This window comes from Schistocerca serialis, chromosome 9 (assembly GCF_023864345.2).
Source record: "Schistocerca serialis cubense isolate TAMUIC-IGC-003099 chromosome 9, iqSchSeri2.2, whole genome shotgun sequence".
In the NCBI taxonomy this organism is placed as follows: Eukaryota; Metazoa; Arthropoda; class Insecta; order Orthoptera; family Acrididae; genus Schistocerca; species Schistocerca serialis.
In genome coordinates this window covers 341452204-341473919 of record NC_064646.1, presented here as the reverse complement: position 1 = coordinate 341473919, position 21716 = coordinate 341452204, and the positions used below count along the sequence as shown (strand labels likewise).

The following is a 21716-nucleotide window of genomic DNA, read 5'->3' as shown; positions in this document are numbered from 1 at the left end:
ATGGAGATGGAGGAAGAGGTTGACATGCCAAGAATTAGGGTTGTAATGGAGAAAAGAGACCCATTTGTAATGTAGAATGACAGTGGTTTGAAACAGCTGTTTGCGTTACATAAGGAATCTTTTGAGTTACAGTTTAGTATGCTGGAGCTGTTACTGCAGCATAGTAATGACAGGCAGTGTTCTGTTTCCAAGGCTGAAACTTCTTTGTGCACTGTGGATCATTCCCACTGGTACTTATCAAATTCGTAGCATGGGATCTGATTAACACCCATTGTACTACTGCTGAAAGATCTTTTAACAGTGTGATTAACCATTTAATTGCCTTAAAGCCACTTTGTGTCCATGCCACAGAACCAAAATAATATATCAAGGAACAAAAGGGAATTCTATGGAATTGTGAGATTCCCCATAGTCATAGGGGCCATAGATTGTGTACTTATCCTTCATCCTTCTGGAACACAACCAGGAATACACTGAAGAGCCAAAGAAACTGGTACACCTGCCTAATATCCTATAGGGCCGCTGCAAACATGCAGAAGTGCTGCAACATAACGCGGCTTGGACTCGACTAATATCTTCAGTAGTACTGGAGGGAATTGAAACCATGGATCCTACTGGGCTGTCCATAAATCTGTAAGTGTATGAGGGGGTGGAGATCTCTTCTGAACGGCATGTTGCAGGGCATCCCAGATATGTTCAATAATGTTCATGTCTGGGGAGTTTGCTGACCAGCAGAAGTGTTTAAAGTCGGAAGAGTGTTCCCGAAACCATTCTGCGGCAATTCTAGACATGTGGGGTGCCGCATTGTCCTGCTGGGATTGTCCAAGTTCATCGGATTGCACAATGGACGTGAATAGATGCAAGTGATCAGGCAGGATGCATACATACGCATCACCTGTCAGAGTTGTATCTAGACATATCAGGGGTCCCATATCACTCCAACTGCAGACCCCCCACACCATTACAGAGCCTCTACCAGCTTGAACAGTCCCCTGCTGACATGCAGGGTTCATGGATTCATGAGGTTGTTTCCATCTGTTCGATACAATTTGATATGAGACTTGTCCAACCAGTCAACATGTTTCCAGTGATCGGTAGTCCAATGTCGATGTTGCCGGACCCAGGCAAGTTGTAAAGCTTTGTGTCATGCAGTCATCAAGGGTACATGAGTGGGCATTCGGCTGCAAAAGCCTGTATCGATGATGTTTCATTGAATGTTTCACACGCTGACACTTTTTGATTGCCCAGCATTGAAATCTGCAACTATTTGTGGAAGAGTTGGACTTTTGTCACATTGAACGATTTTCTTCAGTTGTTGTTGGTCCCGTTCTTGCACGGTCTTTTTCCGGCTGCAGCAGTGTTGTAGATTTGATGTTTTATCAGATTCCTGATATTCACAGTAACTTGTGAAATTGTTGTAGGCCTATGGGAAAATCTCCACTTCATCACTGCCTCAGAGATGCTGTGTTTCATCACTCATGCACTCATTATAACACCACATTCAGACTTACTTAAACCTTAATAACCTGCCAATTTAGCAGCAGTAACCAATCTAAGAACTGCACCAGACACTTGTTGTCTTATATAGGCGTTATCGACCGCAGCACCATATTCTGCCTGTTTTCATGTCTCTATTTGAATATGCATGCCTATACCAGATTCTTTGGCACTTCAATGCGTATAGATATTGCAAGATTTTCTTTTCTATCAATAAATAAATCATCTGTGATGCCAGTATAAAGATTTTGAACATGGTGAACCATTGATTGGGTTCCACACATGATGCATGTCTTTGGGACAATACTAGAGCTGCCACAGAATTTGAAAATTGCGAATATAATGGGTTACTTGTTAGAGATAGTGGAAATTCTCTCTCCAACCATCTTATGACTCCTGTGTTTTGACCCCTACACAGGAGCCGTAACACGCTACAACAGACTCCATGTTGCTACCAGATGTGTAATAGTGTGTACATTCAGTGTGTGGAAGAACTGTTTCCAACTTCTCACTATAACAGTGTGACATTAATGAAACAAGTGTGGAAATGTTATTGTGGCTGCTGCAGTCCTGCACAACTTTGTAATAGAATTTACCTAATTTTCTAGTAAAATAACAAGTTGGTGTAAAGAATTTTCCTTCTTAAATGAATAAATAAGGCACTGGATTGTCACTACTGAAGTGAAATGTGACACATTTTATTTACGGACATTTTATAGTTAAATTTCACTCTTTCTTTCATTTTTTCAATTTGTCGATTAACATTTTCGTTCTGCTTATTACCTCAGTGTGCAAAGTTACACAATAAAAAAGTCTGCATTATTCCTAAGAAAAACTAGATGTCTGCTTTTATAATTTTGCTAATACAAATAAATATTAGAATGTAGTAATTAAAAAAATTAAATGTACTGATCCTGAAATAGTAAACACAAATATTATGTCATGTGAAAAACAATAACATATTAACAATTGAAAAAAAAAGCGAGTAAAATATAAGAGATGATAATTAAATGGACACCCTAGCTACAAACAGGTGTTTATGTACTTTGGGAACAGATACTACCGTCTAATATAGAGTAAAATATACATATAAAATATACATTAATTTACAAAAACCTAAATTTCTCTTCAAAATGCCTAAAGAACCGGAACATGAAGTTTGCTCCATTTCCTTCTTGAACTCATTCATAACTTCAGTTTTAAGGTTAAGCTCTTCTTCCATAATTTCCCTTTGTCTTTCAATTAACAACCTTTTCGCATTGTATTTCTCTTGTATTAAACACATTTTAAATGAGTAATCTCATCTGCTTTTTCCAAGAACTCCCTGTTTTTACCTACAACCACATGTTCTCTGCCTTTTTAGATGGGTGCATCTTCTGATAAGCTCTAACTATTGAATGCAAGCAAGGGTTCATGACTGTGGGATAAAGTTTCATCTTTATCAGGTTTGTTGCCATCTTCAGAGTAGTTATCATCGTTGATGTTACTTGAAAGGACCACATTGTCTTCAGTTGTGTCATTGTCATTAAACTCCAGTTATTCCTTTGAAAACTTGGGGAACATATCAGCAACTATTTGGCTCCTATCATGTATTTTAGCCTCAGATACTCCATTGCCAGTATGAAACTGTTCTTGATAAAATTTAGCTTTCATTTTTGTCGCTTTGCTTTCATGTTCTTTCAAATTACTTTAAGTTGCTCTTTTTTCCCAAGCATCCCTTTTCCAGATGTGAGGTCCGCCAGTTATGCAAAACACCGTTTTTCTCAGTACCCAAACATGTTTCAGCACCACTGTGCCATATCAGTGGGTTTTTGTTTTTATTTATTCTGCAATGTGAACATTTTTGTTAAATGATTATAAAATTATGTGCAGCTTTAGTTCAAACAACAGATCGTTTCTTTTTGTAAATACCTTTACATTTGGTGAGCATGAATTTTCTGGATCACTTTTGTGTTAATTATTACAGGTAGCTTGTCATCTGCAACCAAACGACGTTGGTGAGAAAGTTTTTTGCTGGGAGTTAACCTGTCTTCTAGAATGTAATTTAGTCTTTTGCGATGTTTTCGCGCCTATTGTCATATTTACTTATGTTTTCATGTGGCAAACACTTCCATTCTTCGCATCATGCTGAGATGTTGTGATGCATACGTAACTATAACAAGTATTTTCCACAAATAATGTAGTAAAACACTTTTCTCTACACCAGAACACAATGTGATTGTGGTTTGTTATGTGTCCCAGTCCAGTCAGTGTTCATTTGGTCACCAGAGAGTTCGTCACCAAATTTGAATTTTATTTGCGTTTTATCTTTGTGTGTGTGTGTGAAGATCTGTTGTTTTAACTAAAAATGCACTTAATTTTATAATCATTTAACAAAATGTTCACATTGCAGAATAAATAAAAACAAAAACCCACTGATGATGGCACAGTGGTGCCAAAACATGTTTGGGTACTGAGAAAAACAATGTTTTGCGTGACTGGCTGACCTCACATCCCAAAATTTTAACTGCAAACATGACCAGTACAAGGAGCTGAAAATAAAAAAAAATGGACATCCTTTTTCCTTTTTAGGAATTTGAGATCATGCTTGAGATTTAGTAGTAGTTATGGACTTTTTCTTATTTCAGCAAACCACTCTTTTTTTAATTGTCTGGTATGTTTTTTAATGTTTCTTAACACTTAAATTATCCTTGCTTCCTTCCATGTTCCTGTTATCTCACGTATCACATTGTAAAAATATTTTATCAGTTGCTGCTTAAATTAGCATGTGTCACTCACCAATAATGGACAGTGGTGACTGTAGATAGGGAAGGTAAGGACTGAACAATAGATTTATCCATTAATAGCACGTTCCTTTTTCATGATACACAAATATTATCATTAATACAATATTATTCAGCTTTTTTGAATTTTAATAATCCTTTCTAACATTAATTACAACACAATATTACTTTCAACAGGTGTTGCAATAATGTCTGCCAACTATCAATAGTTTGCAAGAAGAAATGAAAACCAGGAGCCTGTGGTGTGCAGAAATGGCTTACCACTTTAGTAAAAAGGTGTTACTATTTTAGTTACAACTAAAGAAGTAAATAGCTCTCCAACAGTTATTTAGGGTATATTACTGCAGAAATAATTTACTTAAGTAGTCCAGACTAAAGAAATAAGAGTTACTACAAGAATAAGTTATACTAGTTTCGTGCTCACCACCCTAAGTTAGGGGAGTATGGGGGCCAAGCAATTGGTCCACCTCTAACCATGCAACAATTAGCATAATGATGAATCAAGTGTTGGTGAATAAGAACACTAAAATGGACAGAGGCACCATTGTGCACGAAGTGCATCTGTTACCGGAGTTGTAGTGAAAGATCTTCCAATACAGGAGGCAGCCTTCTGCATGAGAACCATCTGTACCTCTGCCCATTCGGATGTTATGGAAATATAGAGGGTCCTGTCAAGTGGACCTTGATAATTCCTGCCCAGATGTTGATGGTGAACCTTTGTTGATGGGTAATTTCTACAGTTGCATGTGGATTGACATATGCCTGTCCACTCATGCTGATTATGGAAAGTTTGGGTGCCATCGCAAGTGAATGTTGTCACACCCATCCCTAACATCACTGCTGTAAAAGCAAGCCTCATGCCACATTGTTGGATAAACCATTGACAAAACACGTCTTACAGGAAAATCTGGAGGAACCAATTCGTGAATCCGCTATAGGTGGCTTTTGCCCACACAGGCATCACAGTGTTGTAAGGGACCTGCAGCTGATGACCTAAGTGCCAATTGCTGATGTGTGTCCTATGTTTTGCAGCATCAACAATAATGCCCTCATTTGCGGGCATGACGTGTTGTTACTGTCCTCTTGTTCCAAGTAAAGGTGTGAAACTACGAAGCTTTTTGTACCAGTCATATACAATCCTTCACTCCCTGTGTTTTACCTCTGCTGCCTTCAGAATTTCGAAGGGTGTATTGCAGTTGACATTGTCAAATGTTTTCTCCAAATCTACAAAAGCTATGAACATAGTTTTGCCGTTTCTTAATCTATCTTCTAAGATAAGTCACAGGGTCTCATATCTCTTATCTTCATCTATGTCCTCTTCCCTTTTTATAATACTGTTGTAAAGTTCACTTCGCTTGTATGGTCCCTCTGTATACACGTCCCACCTTTTCTTCTTGTCACCTGAGAAAAAACTGGTATAGTTTTGCATTTTTTTACAGTGGTAAGGGGCAGTATCATGAAGAATGTAATGAAAAATCCTGACCTGTGGGATGTGAGTGTGGGGGTGGAGCCATGTGAAGGTCACTTTTTTTATGTTTTCTTGAATTTCTCAAAAATGTGGCATCTAGTGAAAATGTTTACCAGTACAGAGTTAATTTACATTAAATTTCCTGCAAAAAGGTTCAGTTCTCTTTTTCTTGAGGAGTGATGGTTTCCACGTTGCAGGGGATGGAAAAATTGCAGATTATTAAAAATATTTTTAATGGTGTAAATTTAAGATGCATTGTAAAATAATATGGGTTAAGAACAAATATTAAATGGCTGTAACACATCTAAGTGCAATTGAATAATCGCTCGCAGTAACTTCCCTGACAACGCATTTCTCTATTACACAACAAAATAAAACTGTTGTCCACAATATTAGTTAGACTGAGCTCAGTTGTCAGTTGGAATATGTATTTGACATCTACTTTCACATTGTTTTAATATCTAGATGAGAAAATTTGGCTAACATCATTTTCCTTCTGCCTAAAACTGAAGAATTACTTGCTAGTTGAGCTATACATACCTGTACACAGTATAAAAGATTGTTACTCAGCAGTTTGCAGAAATAATAAAACAGTGATATTATGCTATGCACTTCTGCAAAGCTGCAACATTATTGATTCCAAAACTCACGCAGAAAGTTCAAAATATTACATAGATAGATTTCATGCATGCACGCTAAACATGATATTCATTCTTGTTTTTATTACACATTGCTTTCACTTTTCGGGTTTTTAAAGCCAAGTGGATATTGTTAAATAAAAGGAAATGCAAACACTTAGAAGTAAGCATGTGAATTTTGTTAATTATTTTCGTCTTTGAAGCAAGAAACAACAAAGGAGTAAAAAAAATAAAAAAGTGTTACTTGATTATCCTTTTCACTTTTAATGGTAGTGCTCTTATTGTGGTTCTCCATATTCGGTTTTTAAAAAAAATTGACTACTGCAATTAAAGATTTTTTTTTGTGCCCATTTGAAGTCTCATGCTGTTTTAACTTGCACTTTTCTGATCTCTTTACATAATAATTCACACAAAAATAAAATTTTATCAGTATTCATTGGTAAACAAGGAAGAAATAAATTATTTTATATATTTGAACACCCCGTATTTCTTTTGCATGACATCCAATATCTGTTAAATTCCAAAAACTTTAAGAGGTTGTAAAATCTAAATGGGTTGAGGTAGAGCGGAAATATTTTGCTTCCTTAATTACATTCGTAAAACAAACAAATCAAAATATGAGACAACGAGTGTCAAATCTTTTTGCGTTGATTTGATATGGAATGACCCTTATGCTTAATCTTACAACAATATTAGACAAGTAATGTAAATTAACTCTGACAATATACATGTAATCTAAACTGACACCAAAAGTTAACACAAAACTCAAATCTACCCAATCATTATGAAACTCTGACAAAATCCCATCACATATATATGTTCCACTAGTTCAGTTGTCATTTTGCCATTAAAAAAAAAAAAAAGAAAAAACCCTAGATAATTTTCCCCAGATAGACTTAATAACTACCATTTCTGGGGAAAAAGGTGTGTTAATAGCCAATTGCACATCAGGTTGGACCATTAACAGTGGGAGGACCAACAGTAGCAAACTACTTGGAAGACCACTATCGGTCATTTTGACGGGTGACATCTCTCTCTCTCTCTCTCTCTCTCTCTCTCTCTCTCTCTCTCTCTCTGTGTTTTTCTTTCTTTCTCTCTTCTCTTGTGTTATTTGTTAAGTTAATTCAGTGCTGAGTCTTTAAATGTCACTTGTGTATTATGCTTGCACTACCAATGTGATAAGCTTAAATTTTTCTGTAGAAACTACATTAAACTAAAGAAAGAAGGATCAATATGAAGAATACATTGTAAATACAGTATTAATTGAAACTAAACTTCCAAATGCAAATAAAATAATGTTTTTATCTCTATGACTTGTTCTCAATCAAAGCTCCAAACAGGCCATAAACATATATTAATTAGGAAATATAAAGAAAATTGAGCATAAATCACTGTGGCAGTTATGTGAAAATAACATTTTTTTCCTGTTACATGTTTTCAATTAAAGCCACCATCTTTGTCAAAATGCTGTGCATAGACATACTGAGCACTTCCAACTCATGGACCACATACAAATTTCCTGCACTGCACACATAATTTTTTTAAAATTTTGTTTGAACTTTTGCATCCTCTTATGTGGCAGGTCTTCCGTACTGGTTCCTTACATATTTCAGTGGTCACAGTGAATGTATGAGTAGGCTTTTTCCTTGATTGTACATATGAAGAGAAGAGTTCTTCTGCTAATCTAAAAAGAGACAGTTGCCTGCTAACGTTTCATTGGCAACCATTTTGCTTTCACTCTGTCAGAATAAGCTCTTTTCCACTCATACCAAGTTGTTCAGGTATTCCTGGGTTTATCTGTCAGGCCAACTGTGCAGTCCTGACATTTTTGCCTTTTTTTTCTGTCTGCTCAGAACCACCTGTAAAGTGGTTGAGCAGCAGGTAGTGGGAACACTAGACAGTCAAATTGTACCACATGATGTGTGACAAAAAGTTTTTCCAAGCCAGTGTTGCACCAGGTCAGGTCCTGTGCTCGTGAACAGCTTTTCTCTGTTGTTGTGACTTCATCATCGGTGTTGGAGTGCTTGCCTCCAAGATGACCCATGAGCTGGGGGAGGGGGGGGGGGGGGGACATGAGAAAATCATTTGGCAAAATCTGGTGAATATGGAAGATGCAGGAAAACTACCCAGTTGAATTTTCCAAACTGCGACTGGGTTATGTGTGCTGTATGAAGTCAAGCTTTGTTATGAAGGAAGAGAACTTTCCAACACGTAAGTCCAGGTCATTTTATTTTGACAGCAGCTCGCAGATTCCTCAAAACATCACTGTACTTATTTTCATTCATTATGGTGCTACGAGGCAAGTACTAAATGATCAAAACCCACTAACAGTCCCAAAAGATAGTTGCCATAACTTTTCCTGTTAAATTTGTGATCTCTGTCTTTTTGGGGGCACTTTCCCCAAGTTTTTTCCACATCACACTGTGATATTTTCTCACAGAAGTCAGTGATGGACACAGATCTCATCCTCAGTCACAAGCCATTTGAAGAGCAGATCTCCCTGTCCCTAATGCATTTCCTGACACACACATTCTGGCCGAATCCACCTGTTGCTGCTGATGGACATCACTTAGCAAACATTGCACCTGTCGTGCACAGACTTTGTGGTTGTGAAGATGGTCTGTCAGGATCTTTGTGATGTGTGAGTGTTTAATTGCAGCCCCAGGAGGCAGCCACATTTGGACATTATCAGCAGCAATGCGACAGTCTTCCTCGAGAACATTGAAAATTGCAGTAATGGCACCAGTGCATGTTGCCATAATCTGCCATCTTCCTCCCTGTGCACTGTTCAGAAAGCACATCTTTGTGCCCTTCCACAAACTGTAGACAGTAACACTGAACCATTTGAATGTTTGTACAGCCTTCACCATACACAGAGGTTAACTCGTGATGGGTGTTGACAGTGGGTAGTTGATTCACTGTGAAAAATTGAATAACAGAGCACAGGTCACAAGTGGACATACTTGTAGTGGTAACTGGCAGCATACGGCAAGATAGTGTGGCTTGCATCTAAGCTGGTGTGAGCATTTCAACATGTACCAGTCAAATTTGCCAGCCCTCTTGAGTCACAGGCACAGTTTATTTTGTGGAGAAATAAAATAGGGCAACTTACTGGGCAACCCTCATATTTCATGACTTGAGGGTGGCATTAGTAAGTAGTGTCAAAGCTTTTTTGCAACATGGTGATAGTTTCTATGTAGTTCTCCTATCTGTAGAATATTCATTTTTCCATTAAATGAGTCAGAATTATGGCTTACCAGAACACAAATCAGCACAAATTATATAAAAAAAACACACACATTTTTAGAGAAGGAACTGAGTGTTTCTATTTTCCTGATCAGTGGGTTTGGGAAAGAACTGTATATTTCCCAACACTCAGTATTTATATTTGAATAATGTTTCCTTTTTTGTCTATATTGTTGAATTGAAGCAAAGCAATGAACAAACTGAAGATTGGTTTAAATAACACAATGCTGTGAAATGTAAAGGGTATGTTCGCAGCTTTGTTGAAGGTATGTTGTTCTTCCTTTGCAGTTACTCTTTTTTTTTTTTTTTTTTTTTTTTGCTAAATAGTTTTGAAAAGTAAGCAAGAAAAGCTGAAGTTAATGTTCTAGTCAACAAATTTTCTGGGTGCAGTGCATTTCACAAACCAAATGAATGCCTACATATATGATTTTTTTTCTTTTGCTTTTTCCCCTAGAGAGATCAGTGAAGCGTTGGGTGGCACCTACCTTGCGGGAATTGAAAAAGAGGAAAGACAGACTTGGTCCAGAACCAATACAAAAGCGATCCTCCTTTTTGGAATGGTAAGTTTTCAGTTTTATGCACACTAAACCCCTCCCCCCCCCCCCCCACCCCACACACACACGTGTGGAGAGGGGGCAAGAAATAAAGTAGCTGTGCTTATATGTGCAAAAAAATGGGGCTTCACTCAATGAGTAGGCCTACAGATACATATTTATTTATTTGCTGTCCATATAGCTGCCAGTTTTGAGGCAGTGTCATAGCTTTAGTTATACTGAGATACTAAGTTGTACTAATTATACTTCTCTTACTAATAACAGATAACTGTATGTATTAGTATGAAAAGTGTAGACCATAAATTGTCAGTTTTCTATTACAAAAACAAGCTTATGGTTATATGAACTGCCAGTTTTACAGTGAGACATTACAGTTTGAAATATTCTGTTGACTAACAGCATTTCGGTATTAATAAGAGCTTCAGTTTATTCTTTAAAGTATTTACATTAGCCATCTTAACATCAAATGTTAGTCTGTTGTAAAAGATTGTCCCTATTATATGGTTTCATAATCAGAATTTACACCAAAGGTACAAACACCAATAAAAACAATTGCAGCCCAAAATTGGCAATATACTAAATAAGGGATGGTTTTTAAAATATTTTTATTTATTTTTCATTCATGTCAGATGCATGGAAGTAAATCTTTAATTAAGAAAATAGATACATTTCATGTATCACAACAAGCATTTCTTTTCAGCCAATTCTGGACTTCATCCTTTCAATTTGTCTGTGTTTATGCTTTTGCATATGTTATGTATTTGTCATTCTTACAGCTAAAAATTGTTTTTCAGTGTCCCTATTACTTCATACATAAATGAACACTTTCTTCTTGCACTATATTTTACCTGTTTACAATACCTGTTTTTAGAGGCCTTTTATTGTATCTGTATGTAAAGCAAAAACAACCTACCACTGCTGCTGTCTTACTGTTACTCTATTTTTACTATATGGTAGTATGTTCATACAAAATCCTTTCTGTTGTCTAACAAAACTGTTTTATCTGTACCCTGTTCATTACTCTTAGAATGTCTTTTACCCCTCCGAAGGAGCAAGAAAGTTATTTGATACACCTTTTTATGCATATACTTACTGTATTGTTAAAAGACTCTAAACATTCTACATAATGCGCTCTTTGTGACCTGAAGGCTGGGTGTCTGAGGGTGTACAACTGTAGGTTCAGTACATTATCGTTATCATGAACTTGTTTCCTCTTACAGTGAATCAGTAGAGAGAAATACATGAATTCAAATAGGACAGTAGTTTAGGGTCGTGCAGGGCTAGCTAATCTATCAGAAAGGTTTCAGAGAAGTTTGAAGTGCCATGTCTGCAGTTGGAGAAGGTGAAGTGAAGACATCAGGAAACAGATAGCCAAGAGAAGTAGTAGTAGCAGTAGTAGTAGTGGTGGTGGTTGTTGTGGTTGTTGTTCAATTTATTTATCCACAGGCCTATTTTACAAGGAGATTTGATATGTCTCAGTATTTCAATTTAAGAACAAGAAAAATAAAGTAATTCAAATTAAGAGACATTTACAGACTTCGTAGGTTTAGAATGACAAAGATGGGGCAGGCCATGGCCTTAAAGTAGAACCATCCAGGCACGCCTGCAATAATTCAGAGAAATCACCAAAAACTGAAATCAGGATGGCCAGATGAAAACTGGAACCTCCACTCTACCAAATGTAAGACTACTCTATTTAAAACAATGCTGTCTCATTCGGTTTACCTCTAGTGTACAGTACTGTTTTATAAATAAGTTATTAAATAATGATAAAAGGTTACTGCTCCTTTGTTCATTTATTTCTCATTCCAAGTAAGTGTACACACTAAACACACATTGTTTCGTAACATTACAGACACCATCAGCTGATGTCAGGACCATTTTGTGCAAAGCAACTTCCCATTTTCCAACCTGAAAAACTGGTCAGCATCCCTGTACAGTGTCCCTCAAGGAGGCTCACAAATTTTTTGCGAGTATGTGCTTGGCTCTCACAGGGCCCCAGCCTTTGCAGCATTCTTCCCTTTCCCCCTTTCCCTTTCCATCGGAAGGTGTTCTTGGTGCCGAACCTGCTTGGACCTGGTTTATTATTGGGCCTTGAGTTGCTACGTCCAGCGTATTCTACACTTTTTCATTAAATACACACATGGTCCCCATTGTTGGGTTTGACCGTCACCAATTTTCAAAATTCTCCAAAATTCCAAAAAGTGTGGATTGTGCAAGGAAGGTCACCCAGTGCAGTGTGTGCTCCACCTTAGTGCCTTTCCATCTGTGTATCTTTCCCTAATACAGTAATACACCCAAAATCCTACACAGTAGCCATCCCGTTGTGGAGGGCGTTGTCAAGTATGTGCATGATGGTAACCACCTGACCACTCAGGGATCACGCTGTTGGTGCCTGCGCTGAAAACTCCCCATGCGCGCCAAGGAGTATGTGCCTGTCATGACTGGGGCACGGGGACTCCGAGCAATGGATTACTGGCCAGGTAGCCATTGCTGAGGCTGGACAGCACCCATGGGGAGAACCCCCATTCAGAGTGGGTGGCACCATGATAGATCAGCGGTAAAAAAAAGCAGATGAAGTTATCTCCCATTGGTGGCCATATGGATCCAGCAGTCTGTGTGCAGACAGATACGACCCTAAAATGTTCCCTTCCCTGGCTATGCCATGGGAGGAACATAGAGCTAAGTGGCAAGCAGAGCAGTACTCTCCACAATACTTGGTTTGTACAAGGACTGGTGGTGATTCCTTCTTGGACACAAAGCCCTTGTTCTTTGTGGAGAACTTAGAAACAAGTTTGGGGAAGTGGCAGTCATCTCTAAAAGGAAAGTGGGTCAGTTCTGATCTAAAAGGCATCGCCTGCCCAGTCGCAGGCACTGCTAGCTTGTAACAAGCTGGTTGACATACCGGTAACCATCACTCCCGATAACTGTTTAAATTTAATTCGGGACATCGTTTTCCACAGATACTTGCTCTTAGAATCAGATGATCAGTTACGTGCCAACTTGGAGTGATGGGTTGTACACTTAGTCCATCGTGTACACAGGGGGCTGAAGGACACATCCCATCTGCAGACAAAGCACCTTCCTCTGGCTTTTCTCCGCAGGCCGGTCGACAACTGGACATCGGCCAGTGGCTGAAGGGGCTGCAGGCTACAAGTTGTGCGGGGCTTTGTGATATCATCTTTACCTGAAACTGATTGAGAGGAGCTCTTGCAATCATTGCAATCCTCTAAGATGAGAAAAGACCAGATAAGGTCCTTCAAGAAGGAGGACATTCTAGTGACCACCAGATCCCACTCGTTCCACTCCTGTGACCTAGGCGGAGATTGAGTTGGCCCCTGAGGTGCCTGTTAACATCACACAATGGAACCCAGAACATTTGAATATTGGTGCTGTAACCTCTCAACTAGTGACAGAAGGTGACCCTAAAACATAACCTCCCCCCTTGGCCCCTTCATGTCCTCATAGTATATCAACAACACTATTCTCCAGTGGAATTATATTGGTTTTTTCCACTACCCTGGGTGAGCTATGACATCTTTTAAGCACATCACCTGCCTTCTGCATTGACCTTCAGGAGACTTGGTTTCCAGCAATGCAGACCCCAGCCCTTTGTGGGTACTGGGGATGTTATAAGAACCATGCTACCTATGACAGGGTGTAGGGCAGGGTTTGCATACATGTGCTAGACACACTATATAGTGAACTCGTGCTTCCTAATACACCTTTGGAGGCTGTGGCTGTTTGGGTAAGGGCATTTGAGGATATTACCATCATCTGTAATGTTTACCTCTCTCCCAACTGTGAAATGTTTCAGAACATACTGTTTGCATTGATTTTTCAGCTCCCTCCACCTTTCCTAATCTTGGGTGATTTTAATATCCATAACCCTTTGTGGGGTGGACCCATGGTCACTGGCCATGGTAAAAACCTCAAAAATTTACTGGCACGAATTGATCTTTGACTTTTGAGTACTGGTATCCCCACACTCTTCATTGTGACACAAGACCATAGACTTTTCCATTTGCAGCCCTTGTCTTCTCCCATCCATTCACTGGAGGGTCCACAATGACCTGTGGTAGTGACCACTTTTTGATCTTCCTATCCATCCCTCAGTGTCACTCCTGTGGATGCCTGCCCATGTGGGCTCTCAACAGTGCTGACTGGGGTGCTTTCACATCTGGTGTCAATCTTGGCTCCCTGCCGCATGGAGATATCAATGAGGCAGTCCAGAATACAACTATAGCCGTTCTTTTGGCAGCGGATTTAGGGATCCTCTGTTCCTTTGGCCTGCCCTGATGGAAGACAGTACCTTGGTGGTTCTTGGACATTGCAGAGGCCACTCAAAACAGAAGGTGAGCTCTTGAATGTTGTAAGTGGCACTCATCGATGGAGCAACTCCTTGCCCTTAAGCGACTTCGTGCCCGGTCTGCCATTTAATGAAGAGAGAGAAGCAAGAATGCTGGGAATGGTATGCTTCAACCATCAGACCATGTGCCTCTCCTGCGCAGGTTTGTGCTAATATCAGACCTAAGGCATTGTCTACACTGACCCAGATGCCATCACTGAACATTTTGTTCTGCACTGATCTCAGTTGTCAGCGTCTGAAAATTATCAACCTGCCTTTTGTGTCCTAAAACAACAGTTGGCGTGAAAGCAATTATCTTTTACTAAAAGACACCTAGAGCCACATTCAGTGAGTGGGAATTCATCAGTGTCCTCACCCACTGCCGTGATATAGCCCTAGGGCCAGACCGCATCCACAACCAAATGATCAAGCACCTACCAGTGGATTGTCAGCATCATATCCTTGGCATCTTTAACCACATTTGGAGTGAGGGTAAGTTCCCATCACAATGGCAAGAAAGCAGCATTTCCCCAGTTTTGAAACCAGGGAAGCACCTTCTTGAGATGGATGTTATTGCCAAATAATTCTACATCTACATTTATACTCCGCAAGCCACCCAATGGTGTGTGGCGGAGGGCACTTTACATGCCACTGTCATTACCTCCCTTTCCTGTTCCAGTCGCGTATGGTTCGTGGGAAGAACGACTGTCTGAAAGCCTCCGTGCGCGCTCTAATCTCTCTAATTTTACATTCGTGATCTCCTCGGGAGGTATAAGTAGGGGGAAGCAATATATTCAATACCTCATCCAGAAACGCACCCTCTCGAAACCTGGCGAGCAATCTACACCGCGATGCAGAGCGCCTCTCTTGCAGAGTCTGCCACTTGAGTTTATTAAACATCTCCATAACGCTATCACGGTTACCAAATAACCCTGTGACAAAACGCGCCGCTCTTCTTTGGATCTTCTCTATCTCCTCCGTCAAACCGATCTGGCACGGATCCCACACTGATGAGCAATACTCAAGTATAGGTCGAACGAGTGTTTTGTAAACCACCTCCTTTGTTGATGGACTACATTTTCTAAGCACTCTCCCAATGAATCTCAACCTGGTACCCGCCTTACCAACAATTAATTTTATATGATCATTCCACTTCAAATTGTTCCGCATGCATACTCCCAGATATTTTACAGAAGTAACTGCTACCAGTGTTTGTTCCGCTATCATATAATCATACAATAAAGGATCCCTCTTTCTATGTATTCGCAATACATTACATTTGTCTATGTTAAGGGACAGTTGCCACTCCCTGCACCAAGTGTCTATCCGCTGCATATCTTCCTGCATTTCGCTACAATTTTCTAATGCTGCAACTTCTCTGTATACTACAGCATCATTCGCGAAAAGCTGTTGCGAACTACAAATGCAACATATTTAACCTCACTCTGTACAACACCATTCTTTGCAGGTTCATCACCAGCTATTTCCAACCCGATATAAAAAGGATTAACACCTTGGAATAATTTGTTCTTACATTTACAAAGATTTTCTAAATCAGGCCATCCCTTTACTTTACTTATATCAGCACTCGTCTCTGGCTTGCAGTACGTAACAAATTTAAATCGATTACGTCTACTATATTTCCTCCAAGGAACACCGGCTGATTTATCTGGCCTTAAACTAAATGGACCTAACTTATTACTACATGCTAAACGTACTTTCTCCAATGCACCCTGATCTTCAAATATTTTTTGTTGGCTCTGTCATCAAGTGTTAATCGCTCTACCCTACCATTAATTCTATAAACGTACGTTACAATCTTGTTAATAATAACAGAGTCATTGTTGCTTGAACGCATTGTGAGCCGGTGGCTGTGTTGGTGCCTTGAGTCTCAGGGTCTTCTGGCTCTATCCCAGTGTGGTTTTCACCAAGGCCATTCTGCTACTTATGATCTGGTTTACCTGGAGTCTGCCCTCCGAACAGCGTCTGCCATCTGAACAGCTTTTGCCCGATGGCAACATCTTACAGCTATATTTTTCAACCTGGGAAAGGCATATGACATCACATCCTTGATATCTTCTGTGAGTGGAGTCTCTGGGTCCGCACCCAATTTTTATCCAGAACTTCCTGTCACACTGTACTGTGCTCTGGGTTTGAGTTAGTGTTTCCCACAGTACACTCTATGTCCAAGAGAAAGGGATCCTGGCAGGGCTCTGTTCTGAGTGTCCTTTTTCTAGTAGCCATCAATGATCTAGCAGCAGCTGTGGGGTCCTCAGTATCACTCTCCTTGTATGTTGAAAACTTCTGCCTCTACTATTCCTGCTTTAGTGTGGGTGTTGCTGAATGTTAACTGCAAGGCATCATACGAAAGGCACAGACATGGGCCCCACTCATGGCTTTTCATTTTCCACCACCAAGATTTGCATTTCTGTCGATGTCATACCGTTCTTTCACAACCAGAACTTTACCTTGACAATCAACTTCTCAGTGTGGTGGAGACATCACTTTTTAGGACGTCTTCTATCCTCAGTTGACTTGGATTCCCCGTATTTACCAGCTTAAGTGAAATTGTTGGCTGGACCTTAATACGTTGCAATGCCTGAGTAACATTAACTGGGGTGCAGAGCGCACTACCCTTCTACAGCTTTATGAAGCCCTGGTGCAATCCCGCCTCGATTATGGGAGTTTGGCATACGGTTTGGTATCACCCTCAGTGTTGTGGATACTGGATCCAATACATCACTGTGAGGTTCGACTTGCAACAGGAGCCTTTCAAACCAGTCCTTTGAGCAGCAACTCCCGTAAGCATCCGAACTACCGTCTCCTCTTTCCAAACAAGGTAATCCAGTTTCTGCAATGGTGGCCCTGGTCAGTGATTACAATCTGTATCAGGTCTATCCTCTTTGAACTTCAGTTGTTTCCTCTTCCACTTCCATGGTGCATCCCTCAGCCACAGCTTCGTCTTCACCTATCTCAAGGTCCAAAAGACTCAGTTCATTCCAAAGCCCTCCACCACAAATTTTTCTCCGTCATTGGCGTATCCCACACATCAGAAGCCATCATCTAAGCTGATGGCTCGATGGTTGATAGTTGTGTAGACTTTGCTTACACTCATGCCGGACATACTGAACTGCTCTCCTTGCCATATGGCAGTAGTGTTTTTGCTGCGGAGTTGATTTCTGTCTTTCAGGCTCCTGAGCGTGTCCGTTCCTGCACTGGTGGGTCCTTTTTCATCTGCAGCATCTCTTGAGTAGTCTGCAAGCTCTCAACGAGTGCTACTCTTGCCATCCCTTGGACACATCTATCCAGGATTCCCTATATGCCCTTGAACAGTGAGGATGCTCAGTGCTCTTCATCCAGACCCCGGGCCATGTCATGACTGTGAGGAATGAACTTGCTGATCCTGGCCAAACTGGCTACCAATAAACTGACGCTTGAGATCAGTATTCCATAAACAGACCTCCGATTGGTATTATGCCGTCAAGTTTTATGTGCCTGGAATATGGAATGGCTCACACTGACTTCACCAAACGAATTGAGTGATAAAGGAGACTACAAATCTGTGGAGGTCCTCCATGCAGACCTCTCACTAGGACTCTACCATCCTTTGCCTGCTCTGCATTGGCAATACTTTACTGTCCCATGGTCATCTCCTCCATAGTGAGGACTCATTGCATAGCCGATGTGGCGCCCGTTTGATGGTGGTCCACATTTTGCTGGACCATCCCAACCTACTCATCCTGTGGCACACTCTTAATCTTCCTGACTCGCTACCCCTGGTGTGAAGAGACATTGCCCCAGCAGCTGACTTAGTTTTACGTTTTATTCATGAAGCAGGCTTTTACCATTCTCTTTAATGGAGGGCCACTTAACCTTATCAGCCTGTTGAGGGATTGACAGAACACTCAGTTGCTTCCTCTGCCCAGACTGGGCTGCAGCTGTCTGTGCTTGGTGGCCCTACCTCCTCTTCTGCTCCCCCCCCCCCCTCCCCCAACCTCCCCCCTGTGTGGTCTGTTAGACTTGTTCGTCTTCCAAGGAAATCTCGAAAAGTAGAGTTCCTCTGGTAAGTGGCAGGGACAGAAGGATGTATGTCCCCTCATTACACTTGCATTCAGGAGCTTCCGGCTGATCTCTAGGTGGAGCACCTTGCTTGCCTTTCTTCCTCTGTGTCCCTTTTTTCTTTTTGTCCCTTAACTCAGCTTTGCTGACATCGGTAGACCTTGGGGTTTTCTTTCCCTGGGTTTTGCGTGGTAGGCTTTCTCTGATCTACAGTCATGTAGACCTATGTGTTCGAGGACAAAGGGACTGATGACACACTAGTTTGGTCCCTTTAAGCATCCAACCAGTCTGTCTATAACAAGTCAGATGTTGACTCAGAAAAGAGGATAAGGTGTTAGTATATACATTGTAGAGATTTTGGAGTAAGTTTTTCCAGAAAAGGAAAAACTATAATGTAAAACTGTTATGTGGGATGTTATATGCGTTATTATCATTATTATAATTTGTCTTACATTTTTTACCAAATCACTGTTTTGTGTTATGTACCTAATCCTTCAGTGTATAGAATGTTTGAGTTAACAGTACTTTTTAACTGCTTTTTTAAAATAAATTTATTTTAGCAATTTCTTTACGCTCCTTTGGTAATGTATTGCACAGTTTTATTCTTTGGTAGCAAATGCTGTTTTGAGCTTCATGTTTATTCTGTTTTGGTATTCTCCCAACGAGAGACCAGTTTGTTGATACCTTCACTTCGTTGACAGAGCCACAATGTCACCTCTGCTTGCACTGCTTCATCACTGTCAGGGAGATGTTCTAGAAGGTGTTATTTAAGTTTTGGAAACATGAAAATCAGATGGGGCAAAGCCGGGACTGTATAGAGGATGGTCAATGGCAGTAAACCCAAAGTGTTGGATTGTTGCAAATGCAGTACTCATGCATGGTCTGACATTGTCATCCTGAAGGAGAGGTTGCTCCATGTGTAGATGAACTCTTCGAATTCGTGCTTTCAGAAATGCTGTTACAGACGCTGCTTCTCATGCAGCGTCACAGTTATGTTACACGCCAACATGTTACACACAACAACTAGGAGTCCTCCAACAACAGGGGTTTGCAGCTTGCATCAGTGAAGTGGGAAAGTTAACTGAGTAAAATGTATGATATGTAATGTATCAGTTGGTATTGAGAACAGAATAAAAACTTTGGAGGCAATACTTTCAAGCATGCCCTCGTAGATCTCGTTCCATGATCATTGTGCTGTGATTACCACTGTTATTTTTGATGTGTGTAACTTTTTGGTAAATATATTCACAATGGTGCAGCTATAATCCACAGTGTTTTGAACTGATCTTTACAATGAGGTCGACTACTAGTTTTGATTATTATTCTTATGACCGTTTTTCTGTGGTTTAAAAATTGTGTTAATTTTTTTTGCATTTGTTCCCCAGAGAAGAATGCCTTAGCTATAAATAAAGAATTGAATGTACATGTGAATTGTATGTAACTAAAAGACACTGACTGTTACACACTTATGACAGGACACTAATGGCATAACATGTTGATGACACTCTGTTTGCAAGTATCAATTGTGTATTCACACCACTTCAATTGAAAATCAATATTCATTCCTAGAAATTTTGCATTTCATACACTGTCCACAGAGATGCATCTTTATTTATCAGTGTCATTTTGCTTCTTCGAACGGAAATTCATTGCATTTGTTTCTTTATTTTCACAGCATTTTATTGCTTATTGACTAATTGTAAACTTGTGAGTTTCATTTGTTTTCTCTGCAAGCAGTTCTCTTGTTCTCTCAGTGGCTGTAATATTGCTGTCATCGGAACACTGTTGGAAAGTCATTGATGTATATTGTAACAGCATTGGTCCTAAAATTCTGCCCATAGGAACTCTTACATACATGCATTTTGGCTCTGATAAGTGTTTTATTGAAGGTTTAGAGTTATTTAAGGTATGTGTCATCTCTGCTTGCACCTTATGTGGGTAGGTATGATCAGAACCAGTCATAAGCTACCCCTCTTGTTCCTAGTGCATCTAGCTTATTTAGTAGAATCTTAGCAACCAAACTGTGATTCACTTAAAATATTGTATTTGTCCATGTAACTCATTAATCTCTCTTTCATAATTGATTCTACTATTTTTGAAAATGGAGACAGCAGGGAAATAGGTCAGTAGTTTTCTCTGTCTTATGCATTACCTTTCTTTATCTGATGTACAACCCCTACTTGTTTGAATATTCTAGAAGTTTCCCTGACATGAATGATTTGTTTATTGTGTTTGTTAAGGAAGCTTGTGTACTCTCTATGCATTGTTTCACTACACACATTGATAACCGCTACTTCTACTGACTTTATTTTGTAGTTTTTGTTCACTTTTAAAGACTTCATGCTCTCTGGTTGGTAGCAGCATCATTTTATAGTACTTACTGCATAATTGTTTATAGGTGTCATATTTGTTTTTGGGAATTTTTGTTGTAATTTCTCTGCAATAGTCAAAAAATGCTCATTCTCATAGTTTGCTAGGTAATGTGGATCATTTATCCTCCTCCTTTAACAGTATGTTGTTATGCCTTTGTTTGTCTCTCTCCCTGTTTCCTTTTTATGATATCCCAGATTGCTTTGCTTTTATTCTCTGCACTGTTTATTATTTTTCATTAAATGACTTTTAGCAGCAGTCAACATCTACACTCCTGGAAATTGAAATAAGAACACCGTGAATTCATTGTCCCAGGAAGGGGAAACTTTATTGACACATTCCTGGGGTCAGATACATCACATGATCACACTGACAGAACCACAGGCACATAGACACAGGCAACAGAGCATGCACAATGTCGGCACTAGTACAGTGTATATCCACCTTTCGCAGCAATGCAGGCTGCTATTCTCCCATGGAGACGATCGTAGAGATGCTGGATGTAGTCCTGTGGAACGGCTTGCCATGCTATTTCCACCTGGTGCCTCAGTTGGACCAGCGTTCGTGCTGGACGTGCAGACCGCGTAAGACGACGCTTCATCCAGTCCCAAACATGCTCAATGGGGGACAGATCCGGAGATCTTGCTGGCCCGGGTAGTTGACTTACACCTTCTAGAGCACGTTGGGTGGCACGGGATACATACGGACGTGCATTGTCCTGTTGGAACAGCAAGTTCCCTTGCCGGTCTAGGA

The 21716-nt window shown here is 40.1% G+C and overlaps 1 protein-coding gene across 2 annotated transcripts in view; it reads left to right on the top strand.

Moving 5' to 3' along the window:
- LOC126419919 (39S ribosomal protein L44, mitochondrial) overlaps positions 1-21716 on the top strand; it is a 55390-nt gene that overhangs the window by 4913 nt on the left and 28761 nt on the right. For both annotated transcript variants that reach the window (XM_050087200.1, XM_050087201.1), the window contains exon 2: positions 10087-10192. In XM_050087200.1, coding sequence (XP_049943157.1) covers positions 10087-10192 — 106 coding nt within the window. The remainder of the gene's footprint in view (positions 1-10086; positions 10193-21716) is intronic.